The sequence below is a fragment of the Aquila chrysaetos genome, chromosome 3, assembly GCF_900496995.4.
Source record: "Aquila chrysaetos chrysaetos chromosome 3, bAquChr1.4, whole genome shotgun sequence".
NCBI classification, from domain to species: Eukaryota; Metazoa; Chordata; class Aves; order Accipitriformes; family Accipitridae; genus Aquila; species Aquila chrysaetos.
Genome location: NC_044006.1, coordinates 18,440,633 through 18,454,239, shown reverse-complemented (window position 1 = coordinate 18,454,239; position 13,607 = coordinate 18,440,633). Strand labels below are relative to the sequence as shown.

General features: G+C 34.9%; 1 protein-coding gene across 4 annotated transcripts in view; it reads right to left on the bottom strand.

Annotated features, from left to right (window-relative positions):
• The window catches only part of BBS9 (Bardet-Biedl syndrome 9), a 329,252-nt gene that overhangs the window by 270,427 nt on the left and 45,218 nt on the right, over positions 1-13,607 (bottom strand). For all 4 annotated transcript variants that reach the window (XM_030007534.2, XM_030007536.2, XM_030007535.2 and 1 more), the window contains exon 10: positions 2,025-2,206. In XM_030007534.2, coding sequence (XP_029863394.1) covers positions 2,025-2,206 — 182 coding nt within the window. The remainder of the gene's footprint in view (positions 1-2,024; positions 2,207-13,607) is intronic.

Below are 13,607 nucleotides of genomic sequence, written 5' to 3'. Positions count from 1 at the left end.
ATCAGCTTTTTCTTACTATTAAACGGAGCCAAAACACCTATGTTTAATCACTTATGTCATCCAGACTGATGCAAGTAACATTAGATTTAAGTTAGTATAACAGCTAAGATTTTAAAATATTTCATTGGTTTATAATGTAAATCCTTATTCTTCAAAATGTATAAAACAGCTTAAGTTCAACAGTTTAATGGTCAGCACTGGACAGAAATACAAGACATTTATGGAAATAACTAGTCTTAAGGTGTTTTTTTTAATATATGATGACCTAATTCTAAATACCTTCCATGTTTGGAAGTCAAAATGAAACAAAGAAAAATTATTTCCATATAAGGGTAGGTATTTTCAAAACAACACAAGCTCTTACTGCACAAATGTGAATCCAAAAGACAGAAAAGTCAATGGCTCATTTTAAAGATCATGCTTAGGAGTAACTTCATGGTGACCAACGTTCAAAAGTGTTTTGTATTCAACTAGACATGATTAGCAGTTATTTTAAGACTTAGCTAAAGTACTAAGAAAAAAAGCCAAAATGAAACAAAGCCAAAACATCTGAAACTGAATGGCATTCTTCAGAAATAAAATGTTTTGTTGTAGAAAAGGTTTTCTCACAAGTTTTACATCCAGTTAAAGCCAAACACAACATCATTAGAGCACCTCTCCACAACGGAAAGAGCATTCATAAAAACTCAGCTGAAAACACCACTGTAACACCTTAGTTCAGATTAGAAAGATTGAGGAAGAAAAAAAAATTAAGAGGAAGAGAGAATGGGAAAAAGATCAACAATATTCACAGTAAACTTGTCAATCGTAGTTATTAGAAAAGTTATAAAGGACAGCTGTGTTTCCTTTCTCTCTCTCTCTACATCTTCCACACAATATGTTAAAGCTAACAAACAGAAGTTGATTCACTTCAAATGGATTTATTCCTTCCATTATGCTTTTCTTTCCATTGGTTATGATAGCCAGACAAAATTGTCAAAACACTTACAAAGAAGGGCTGTGGTAAATATCATTGGAATTCACCCATACCTATATGTTTAAATAACCAATTACTGGATTTGTAAAATTAAAAAACTGGTATTAGTCTATCACAAAGTTACATGCAACTACAAAAAAGAAATATTTGAGTTGTAGCATCAAGCTCACAACTGCAGATGAATCATTTCTTATTTTCTAGTGATTTCAACTGTGAGCTTTTTCGCTCTTTCTCACACAGAAAGCCACAACTATTTCTTTAATGCATTTTAAGAACATACTAACTATCATCAGGAAAAGATTTTAATTGGTTCTTTCTATTTGTCTAAGATTTTTCCATAGTTTCCTGTAAAATCACATGCTTCCAATTCCCTATGCAAGTCCAATAAACTGTTTTAAAAACTCAGTTATGAAAACACAAACTTTGAAAGATGTCTGTAGAAGTTATGTGCCATTACTTGAACAAAATCAATGCAAGTTATTAGCAATGTATGTAAATTCCAGAATTTATCATGATCAGTTATTTGGGTTTTGATATCTTACACTATGTTCTTCAAATACAAAGAAGTTAAAAGAACAGAAAAGTTGCTCTAACAAGTGTCATTCTTTGTTAATTGCATGACTTAAGAAGCCATTTGTAATAATAAAACAGAATTTGGCAGTACTTTTGCTCTCTCTGAAGCCCAAGTATATCAGACTGTTGCTGTGCAATTTCTTAAGTTTTCTTGCCTTTGGGTAGTACATGCTTGTCAGTTTTTGCTCTGAACCCTTGCACTAGTGAGAATTATCTGCAAACTGACGTAAATATCTTGAAAGTTCCAATAGGCATTATGAAAATACAAAGAAAAAACTCTGTATCCAAGGGCCTTACAGTCTAGAATTTTGTTTGTCCATTTCTTTATTAAAACCTAAACTTTATTAAATACTACATTTCCTACAGAAATATAATTACAGTTAAAATATGAAAATAAAACAAAATATTTTAAAGTGCTAAAAGGAAAGTCAGGTGGTTAAAAGTACATACAACTACAGAAAAGGGGGAAGTATACCTTGTGTTTTTGTGGCCTCCTTGATGATTTTCTGAAGCTCTTTCATTTCAGCGTTGAATTCTTCATAGTTTATTTCCCTAGAATCAACTCGAGGAGCCTGGAAGAGTGAAGGATCAGTTCCAAGGTAGGAACACTGAAGATGCCCATTGTCACTCAGAGTGACTATAACACCCTTCAAGTCTCTGCATAAAAAAAAAACACAGCTCATTAAGAAATTGGGAGGTATCACAGAAGCAATAGCATTGAATTTGTGCTGCTTCTACTGTTCCATCTACAAATATAATAGAACTTCCTGTTTTTAATGAGATTCTTTGACCAAAAGAAAACAACAATAGTTATTCTTCAATTCAGATGTGTTTATTAATATTACTCCCACTTACTGCAATCATACCTAAGAACCAACCTGTGCTAGATAGATGATTAAAACATCACTCAAGTATCTCAGAAGCTGTATAATCAAGACAGGTAAAGGAAAGGATTAGCACAAACAAGCTGAATAGAAAGTACAGTTGTAGCCTTTTTTTATTCACAAATTGTTATTTAAGTTTTTTGAAGTATGGATATTTAGGTTGGTATGCGGAAAGAGGAATTAGCTAAATGGAACACCAAGTAAGGGAAGGGAACGGATGCATTAGAAGAAACCACTAATGGATAGAACATGCTCACAGTGAAGACAGCAGTAGGACTTTGATGGTATCAGTAGGTTCCCTAACCCATTCTTTGGCTGCTACTGCAGCTCCTGTGCTGGCTTCAAACCCTGGCTGGCTCTTCCCTGCAGCATCTTTCTGAAAGGAAGCCACATGGATCCAGAACATTCCCCTTACACTGCTCTGGATCAATACAAATGAGTGTTTATTAGCTACACTATGGTGTCTTTTCTCTTGAGGGAACAGTACGTCATTGAACTTATTCCTACAAAAATCTCACTCATTTTGTTTATCTGATCATGTACCACACAGATGCAAGATTTAGGAAAGTATTTAACAATTTATGAGACAACAGGGAGTACTGCCAACATGTTGCTTAACTTGAAGGTTATTCCTAAACAGAAGAGGAACTGAACAGTAAAGAAAGACTAGCATAAATGTTAACAGCAAAAGTTAGGAGAATGCTAACTTTCATTTTATTTTTTAAAATGCTTACTCAACTAAATTAAAAGCTTGTATTTATTTTCATAATCTTGAGGTGACACATTCATGCCAATAATGTGCTCTTATCCCATACTTAGAATTTCTTACAGCAGCCACTGCCTTTGCATCAAACTGTCATATAAAGCAAAGACAGATCAAATTTAATTCTTAGATATAAAACTTAATTTTCAGTGCATTAGGCTTTGTTATATCTCACTAATTAAAACTATGCAAAACATTTCATTTATGTAAGTGTTCAAGCTATAATTCATAAAGAATTAACAAAAATTCTTTTTACTTACATAGGCTGATGCCTTTCAAGCGCCTCCTTTAGTACAATCCTCATGAAAAACCAGGTAGCTATATAAAACAATAGAATTCTCTCTGATTTCCTATGTTGTCTTGTAGCATGGCTCCAGTACACACAGATAGGAAACCTCATTCCAAAATTTTCCAGGGTAATAGTAATTATGAAGGCAAACAGGTGTCACAGATTAAGTTTGATAACTGATGGCCCAATTGGACAGTCCAAAATGCCTTTTTACAGAACGCTAAGGCCACAATCCCAGTGTTGGTTTCACAACTTCAATCAAATATTCTGGAAGAACTATGCTGTAACTGAGATCATCTGAACTCTGTACAGTTATAATATAACTGCATACAGAAATGAAGACCCCACTGGGCACTACACAAATAAGTAGTTTCTGCAGGTAAGTTTGAGCTTTTTCGTTCTAAATTTTGTTCAAAAGTAATTTTTACTCAGTGAATGAAATAAATCTCCTGGCTGAACAATGAATGTATGGAAACTGGTTGTTTGGGGTTTTTTTTGACAACAGGTATCCTCAGTTACTCCTTCACTGCAGGTAGAACATGCATATCTGAACTGCCTTCTGGAACAGAACACACACAATAGGGCTCAAAACACACTGTTCTCCTTATCTATTATATAAGCTCATCTTAAACAGAAACAGTCTTCTCTTTTGGGACTACTGTTCCTATTGCCACAGAAAAGCTTCCTCTACCACTGCGATTTTTAACGTATATTAACATTCACTACAAAAACTAAGCGAACTGTAATAGGAAGCTGTCTTTTTGAGCACCATAAGGCTGGAGATGCCAAGTGTCCCCCAACAAATACTTCAAGAAAAGAAAGTAGAAGACTTAATACTGATTTTCAACTTACATACCAAGTACCTGTGTTAGCAGCCTTCCTGCGAATGTGATGACCTATTTGTGACTTGTAAGCATGGGGTTTGCATCCATTACTTCTGACGAATTGTAAACTCTCAATCCAAAGTGAGAGGAAGAGGAACTAAGCATGAGTCCTGGTTTCTCTGGCTGCTTGAGTATTTGTTGCCAACTATAGTTGGCTTCCTTGCTCAGGACTGTATCTGTTGTTGGAATTACATGCAGAACCGCTCATCCTAGCTTTCTTATGTCCAGAAAGCTCTGTACAACACACCTGTGCTACATTTACAGAATTCTGGATGGAACAAGTACATTGGGCTAGCCCTGAGATCTGTATATGAACAATACAAGGAGACAGACTATTGTGAATACTTGGACCGTAACACAGTCTTGGTAACATACGCAAATAACACCTAATTTATAGGACTTTGCTTAATGACTGCCCAGTGTTTGCGAAGAACTTTGCCATACTGGTCACAGGCGTAGCAGTCTTTAAAAAAGGAATATTGCTGAAGCAGATGCTACCACGCCACCAAATGCTACCATGCCCCACACTTTGCTATTTAGTTATAGCAAATAATGAAGTTGCTAAAAAAAAAAAAAGGGACAACAAGAGAAACTGCATCATGAGCTTGTTCCACAACTGGAGAAAGAAAACCGACACCTGAAAACAAAACAATTTCTAAAATTCTTCAGCAATTGCTGTGGACCATCTTAAAATTTCTTTCCTGAGGCTATGAATCTGTTTAAGCTGAGAAGGAAAGATCCATGAGGACATCTGAATGTAAATCAAAAGGGTATGAAGAAATATAGCTACACTGTTAGCAATAAATCTTTGATGATATACTACTGAAGTATAATACATTCAAAAGTGGTTTGTAAATACAGTCCCTCCTATGTACCTTTAAGTTGGCAGTCATCTGCAAGTACCCTATCGAATGAAATAAACTCAAATCAATGAGGTGATTTTCCTATATAAATTATGCTTTTCTTAACTTCTGAGTTTATGTCAGCATTACAAAATGCACATTCAAAAACTCCATCTTAAAATAAACTCAGTCATGACATCCTTTAAGTCTGCACTAGCTCAGAGACAAAAGCATTGGTCTAAGAAAGCAGCACTACAAATGACACTTCCTTTGCTTCAGCTACTGTTCTGCTGGGTCCCAAGAATATTGTTCAACATGAAACACATACAAATATTAAAAAAAAAGCTTTCTCAGTAATCTTTCCCTGTTAAAGCTGCCCATGAATTTGTACATCAATAGAAACAATAAGAAAAATATGAGTAACCAGTTACAACATATGATTTACAATACATTAATTTCTCTGTTGGAATGTTTGTCAGCCAGTTAAGATTGCTTTATTTTCTCAAGCTTTTATAACAGTGGTTAAAGACAGCAGGGGGAGGGGGAGCATATTTAACAGTTTTATAGTAGTTTCCCCACAGCTACTGCACTCATACAACAAACCTGCAAATACCATTACTTCATTTGGCACATTTTGCACACAATCTGGAATTTCAATTACTTGTTAAATTTCTTTTATTGTAAACTATATATTACACAATAGTCAAAGTAATAGAAAATCTAATGGGACACTTCAATAGTGAGGAACTCAAAGTATGAAACAAATTATTTTGGTATCTAAAATAACTTTACAGTACAAAGCAACTCCTACACACATATGGCAATAATTTGAAAAACTATCTTTTATTGGATTCTGGGTAATAATAACAGCATATGCTTTTTGTAGGTCTTCTCTTACTAAACAAAGTGCTCACAACATAATTCTTGAAGAAATTAAAATGCTTTGCATGTTTCAACTTATATAATACCAAATTGATCACTCGAACAATCGTCTTAGAAGTTGAATCTGTAATTCTGAGTTCTACTTGAATGACACAAGCTAGGCTTTGGACAACTCTGAGGACAAGGTCTGGTTATTGACACCATTTACAGCTTTATTTATATTTATAATAGCACATAAAACTTCCACCTCAATTTCAGAAGTAGTCTTAATTGGTATTACTCATACCAATTATTTTAGAAAACAAGATGCTCTGCAATACTACTTTCCGTCCCTTATTGATAGTGTATTATTTATAAATTACTAAATTAGGAAACTAATTCCTGAATTGCACTTAAGCATTTTGAATCCAATTGTCCCCTCATTTTATCATCCTTTGAAGTAATTACATGCAAGAGCATAACTACAATATCGCTTATTAGTTTAGTGCTTTTGAAAACCCAAATTGTTCTAAGCTTCACTACCATTTCAATGTCACTTTAGCAGTAACTGTGTGAAGTATTTGATAAAATGCTGAAGGAAGATCAGACTAGGAGTCATAAACTATTAGACTTTTCTAACATGAACTAATGGGAGTAAAAGTCAAAAGCCCATCTTACTCATATTAAACACACACTCCAAAATCAGACCTTCAGCTGAATATTTAAAATATGCCTCATGCAACTCAGTGCCAGCTACCACCGATTTTTAACTGGTTTGGGGTACCTGTGGAGCACCCTCAGGCTCCTTTGAAAACCCCTTCCTCATTAAAAAACTTCAACTTTACATCAAAAGTAATACTTGTATGTGCAAGACTTGCCCATTCTGCTATTACACATGAAAACAGATAATTTGTTTGCTCTCAGAAACTAAAATTCTTTTAAGGCTATTTATGTTATGTATTTAACATGCTTTGCACACTCTGCAGAGGGTATGCAAACATAACATAAATATAGTGTTCAATTATAATTGTTTAACAACATGTAATTACACTGAATATCATTAAGTGGTAAATAATTTGTGCTGTTGCTTTACAGAAAGGCATTCTTCATCTTTTCCATTTCTGTGATGGTTCAGGATTGCAGATCTTAACAGAATACCAGACACAAATCTAATTTTAAAAAAGTATGAAATACATGTAAGAGGAAGAAAGAAATCAAACATGATTTCATCTTGATAACCAGTGGAAAAGCAGTTAAAAAAATAGAAGTTACGACTAGAACAACAGGTCAACACCTATCCCCTCTTATAAGCACTGAAATCCACTGAAAGTCAGAACTAAAGAAAACCTGAATCTGGCCAGAGTGTTGACATTTTGAATGGCTGAAGGATTCTCCAGCTTCCAGGTCTTACACAGTACTTTCACTCTCTACTTGGGAGTGAAGACATTTTCACTAGCACCCTTACATAGTGACACCACACAGCAAAACAGCAAACTAGTGCCTTACTGCACAACAAATTCAGACAAGTCTTTAGCTTCTGCAGTTTTCTCTTTGAAAGAGACTCTTTGCCTAAAAGGCCAAACGCCATCCAGGGACCAAATAAAAAGGAACATCTTGCACCAAACAACAAAATGAAAAAAAGCAATGGAAAGTAATTGTTTTTACTTTCACTGCCAAGTTAAAAACAAACACCACTCACGGAAGTTTGGGTCGAGGTCTTTGCCAGACCACTACTGCCACCTGCGGGGCAGCACAACAAGGCTTGTGAGGGCAAGACAAGCGGCACAGCTTCCACACAGGAGAGTCCTAAAAGTTACCATATCACGTTAAATGAAGCAGGTTTTTTGGGTTTGTTTTTTTTTTAACAGGGTTAGTGTAATAGCTTGACAGTTTAAATGTAAGGGAATCTTAACAGGTTAAGATTTAACAGTGCATGCAGAGGGACAGACATCCATGCACGACATCATCTTCTGGTTCCTTCAGGCAGGGAACACGCATACTGGTATAGATAGGCTAGACACACGATTCAAGCTCATGCTACAAATTACATATAAAATTAATTTTTATCTGAAGGATTAACCAACTTAGTTTCTTGTTGTTTTAAATATAAAATCAAAACTATTTCAAAAGCAGAGGTTTTATTAAAGTAGCCAGCTATACAAAAAGCAGATTTAAATGAAAATCAGTATTTGTCATGAAGTAGAATAAAAACAGAATAGAGTGATCACACAGGTCTCCAGAAATATATGATATTGCTTTAGGCAAAAAAAAAAATGTAAAGAGCTCTGAAGTATAATATATTCAAGGAAAAGTTGATAACTTCCACATTGCATTTCTTATTATCACAGTTCCATATCTAAGACACTTGATGGCATTATCTGAATTGAAAATGAATGTGAGGACTGATAAGAAAACCTGATTACTTTAAGTAAGAATGCAGCCTCTAAGTCAGAGCTCCAAATAATAAGAAACAAGAGAAATTACATTGTGACTTCATTTATGACAGTACCAGTGTTAGCAGTAAGAAACAAATTAAGACCAACTGTGACACACCTAAAACATCTCCATGCTTCATTCCCTCTTAGAGCTACATCAAGAAGTACAGATTTCTTCATTTGCACCTCCTTCGCTGAAGTCTGAAATCTGTTTCAAGGCCAGACTCCCTCACTGGCAGACAGGTATATAGCAGCTTCTAAAGGCTCAAAGGATATACCAAAAGGTAGCAGTTATGGCATCATGAATATAGGATCTGGAGGGCCTCAGTAGTTTATCATTCATCTAAACCTTCTATTCTCCCACTTCAAGATAGTGGTTAAAGTCCATTTCACTCTGGGCAAGCTGGAGAGGCCCCTAGCATCTCTGCTTCCAACAATAGAGATACAAGGTCCTATACAGATAAAACTATACTCTAGTTAAGTTTATTGTTTTAGATAAAGCTTATTCTTATCATTGGCTTCATACAAGCTAATATTAGACAGTGTATGATGAAAATTAAACTACCCACAGACTACAAAGAGGCTAACAAAAATAACCATGATGTCTTTCCCACAGATTTTTTCTGAAAGGATTGAATAATTATGCAACTTAAAAAACACTCAACTCTAATTTCTATCTCTATCTCTTCACAGTTTGACAGTGATGTGCCTGCAAGCTTCAAAATTCACCAGCATTTCAGGCAGGAGAAAGTGTGTACGCTGTTACTTTTAACAATACCTATCATTGTCCCTTCATCCTGTCTTGTAAAGAGCAAAGCTGCTCTTTAAAAGCATCTCTGGCACTTTGCACTGCTAGCTGGCTCTCGTCTCCATAGCTTAACATAAATGTCCCATCTGCTGGTCCTTGTACGAAAAAATGTCTTTCATGTTAATAGCATAATAATCAAGACCTTCAAAATCAACAGCCTTAGACTGTTCATAATAACTGTTTTTCAAACAAGATGTCCAGCACTTCCATGGGCAGAGCAAGTGTCACAATACATCCATAAACTCAAGCCTACTACTCAATACCCAACCCCAAGACTGAGTTCAGAACCTGATACAGTTATATTCTACTCTGTCACAACATGAACAGGCACAGAGAAATTGCAGGTTACCAAAAAAAAAACCCATGCTATTTGTTTAAAAGCAAGTATTTTATTTTAAATAGTAGAGGGGGAGTTACTTGCCGCCTTGGTCTTGAGCAGTTAGAATTTCCACTTTTAAGGTTTTCGCTAGAATCATGAGGGTAGGAATATTTTAAGTGTTACTGTAAGTTGAAACCCTTACAAAACCATATGACTGTAAAAAGTAGGCTTTTTGAAAAAGCACGTAAATGACATGCAATAAAATTAGGAGAACAGGCAATATGGGCATGTGCTTAATATCATACAGTAAATACCATCTGAAACTAACTTGCTAGAAAGCCCAGTCATGAATCACAGTATATGCTGGACACATCTATGTCTTTTTCAGGATCAGAATCCTACTAAGGTAAAAGAAATACAATCGCATTCATACTTTGTGGCTAAGCTACACACATTAAAATTATCTCTTCAAAAGACCTTTAAAAGGGTAATATTTTGTACTGCCATTTCTTGACAATCCAGTAGCAATTTAGTGATGAAAAACAAATGCAATTTTTTTTTTCTTAAAAACATTTCTTTAAAATGCAGTTATGTTTAAGTAAAAAGATTCTAGAATTCTCTGCATTTAACTTCTCAGATCAGGCAACATTCTTACAGAACACTCAAATAAAAATTTTTATATATATATACATGTATATAACTGAACAGTTCATACTGTGCGTCATAACTGGCATTACTTCTATTAGAGTACTACTATACAGAAAAAGGAAAAACCTTTCAACAAACTATAAAGTTTGATTCCTTCAGTTTTCTTTCCATAAAACCATGTAATAAGTGCTAAGTTTTGCTGGTTTTATATGTAAGTTTTGCAACATTTATATGGTGATTCTTTAACAGTTGTGGTAGCTGTGGTGATGTCAGTTATAATAAGGAATAACAGATGGGCTGGAATGAAGAACAAAGTCTTTTCAAGCATCTGGATAGCTAAAAAAATTCAACGAAAGGAGTTTTATTTTGACTCCACCCTATATGTGATTGCACTTTTACACCTTATATACTTAATTCAGCTACAATATTTCTTCTTTTTTTTTTCAGTTAAATTCAGTTCCTGTTGCTTTTCTACTGTTTGGAGAGCCCAGCTACACAAAGTACGTTCATCTAACCACCCAATGTACTATGATTCTGTGCCAGAAAACAAGTTTTAATTTCAAGTTCATATCTGGACCAGGCCAATATTTTCTCACTTGCAAACTGATTGCAGATTTTAATTTTCTTTAAAAAATATTGGAAGCTAAAACTTCATAAAGCACAACTTCAACCAATGGCTATACACCAGAATTCTGAACTCCAATCTTTTGATTCACGTACCTCATTTAAATTAAACTGATCAGTCTGTTGGGCTATGTATCAGTTCAAATCTGGGAATTAATCCTATGTCAAAACAAAGAATTTAACACTAGCTTATGTTCTCTTTTTTATGGAGACAGGTTGCTGAATCAGAGACTTTATATATAAACTTATTCAGATAAAGTGCCTTGAAATTACAAGCACGTTAACTATGTCAGGCTCAAGCTATTATTCACACACAGAAGACAAGTCTTGATTCTGTGAAGCCAGAGAACAACCATCTCCAGGGACTTTCTACCTCATTAAATAAATAAGTATACAAACCACATATTTCTTACTAGTCATTCTAATATTATGGAATACTAACAAATCAGAAAACCCAAAAGGAGTATTGTATTAAACATTTTTCTGGAAGGCAAAAAAGTGATTCTCTCCATGGATGGTCTAAAAACTGTAAAATTCTTAATTGTTCGGTGTTGGGGTAAAGATGGGATTGTTTTTAAGTGCAATAAACACAATAAATGTCTCTTTCAGTAGTGTGTTTCCCTTCAAAACACAAACTGATTAGCAATCCTGAAGTGCAGCAGCACATATCACTTGGCTTACGCTTAAAGTGCACTGGAGGTGGTGTACGGACAATTTATTGGTTAGAGTCACCAGAGCAATACTTCTCAGCCTTGCAGTCAAGCTGCAGACTAATGGGGAGAGAGTGGACAGGAACAGAGTACTGGAATACACAGTAAACTACTAAAACACCCAACCCTTCCTCACATACTCTTTTGAACCTAGGGTTAAAGCATCAGGAAATTTTTTGCATTCATTGTTGCTCCCATGGTCCTCAAATAGCCAAGGCCAACAATAACACTGACAGTTCAAAGGTGGTACATCAGACTACCAAGCCAAAAAAACTTCCCACTTTGTTCTGTAAGTATCCTTAAGGGGTCATCCCTGGTTATAAAGAATGAACGCCACATACTTGTAGTAGTAGCATATGGCAAAACAGAAAAGTCAAAGACACTACCTTCAAGCAAAACAGGCTGGAAATTACTAGATAACTAAGCAAAATTGTACACATCTTTTTACACTGCTCATCTGTTATTCATATTACACATGCTTTTATCAGAAAAGATGCAAAAGAAATGGAAAGAGGGAGCTAGAAAACAATAACTCAGCACATAGCAAGAGACTATTGCTTCAGTAAATTAGAAGTCACAGTCTCCAAAACTAACTTGTAAGTATTTAAAAACACTGTAAAATACTCTCTTGTAATGTACCTGTGTAACCGTAACACAAGTGGGGATTTTCCAAGAGACAGGGAAGTGCAGTAGCTATGGCTATCAGCACCACACAGGACAATACAAATATTCAACACTAATTAACATGATCACATAGAAAATTAATTTTCAGTACCTTCATTAGTCAAATAGTCTCTGCTTCTTTATTATTTCTGCAAGGGGAAGAAGGACTCATACAAGAACAACATTAGAAATTTTAGACCTACTGAATTACTTTATTTTGTCTTATAAGTAGTAAGAAAATTGGACACTACTATAGCATCTTAAGTCAGCAACTTTGAAGTGATTCAGTAAGCTGCACTATTTCCTGCATCTCAGCCTACACAATGCAAATTTAAATTTATTACTTTAAGTCTCTAATTCAGTAGAAACCATAATCAAATACGTAACAGGGTAAGTCAAAACTTGAACACCAAAAGCCAGTAGCTGGGTTTAAGAGATGGCTGATAAATACATTACTATGTGATACAGTCTTAATGGGCTGGTGGTTCACAACACCGATGTTAGGAGTTCAGGCATGACCCCTATAGTCAAGCCTGCAGTGACCATACTTCGAGAAGCAATAACAAAAAATTGCCTAAGAAAATTTCAAATACCACAGCCAGTTGTAATGCTAGCAATTAGCAGAAAAAAAAAAAAATCACTTTTTGATTGCAAACTGAGCAAAACAGAATCAGTGGTGAATACATGGAACCCTGTGATATTTTTATGGGATCATTCCTCAGTATAAACCTAGGCAGACTTGAAGTTCATAAAGAGTTAAGTGTGGATAAAGCTTACTAAGTAGCCCTGCTTGCCACCTTGAACATATAAAGTCTACTTTTATTTCCCGGCTTTTTAACAGTTACTTTTGTTTAAAAAGAATATATTTTTTTTCCCCATCTCAAATAATGAAAATCTATTTATTAGCTTAACTCAAGCTAAGAAGTTGGGTTCTGGAAATTTAATATTTTAAGAAACTCAGAAATTCTTATTCTTTAGAGGTGATAAATTACTTCTGCACAAAAAAACTCTCCAGACTGCTTTATATTTCCTCTTCAAAAAACATGCTGTTCCATTACCAAGTAAAATGATATTTATCTGTCAAATAAATGAAGGTGAAAGCAAATATTCTAGTCATTTTCACCAACTTGTCCATACCTGTCAACCCCTTGTAATAAAAGGAACTTCACATTTTACAAGGCATATGCGGCATTTTGTGGGTTATTTGCTTCAAGAATCTTTCTTCCGTGAAGAACAGTCCTCTTGCTCACAGATATAGTAGTACATATAAAGGCTCACAAAAGAAAGTTGGTTCCTACATTCTAATTCCCAGATGTAGCTCCTAAAAG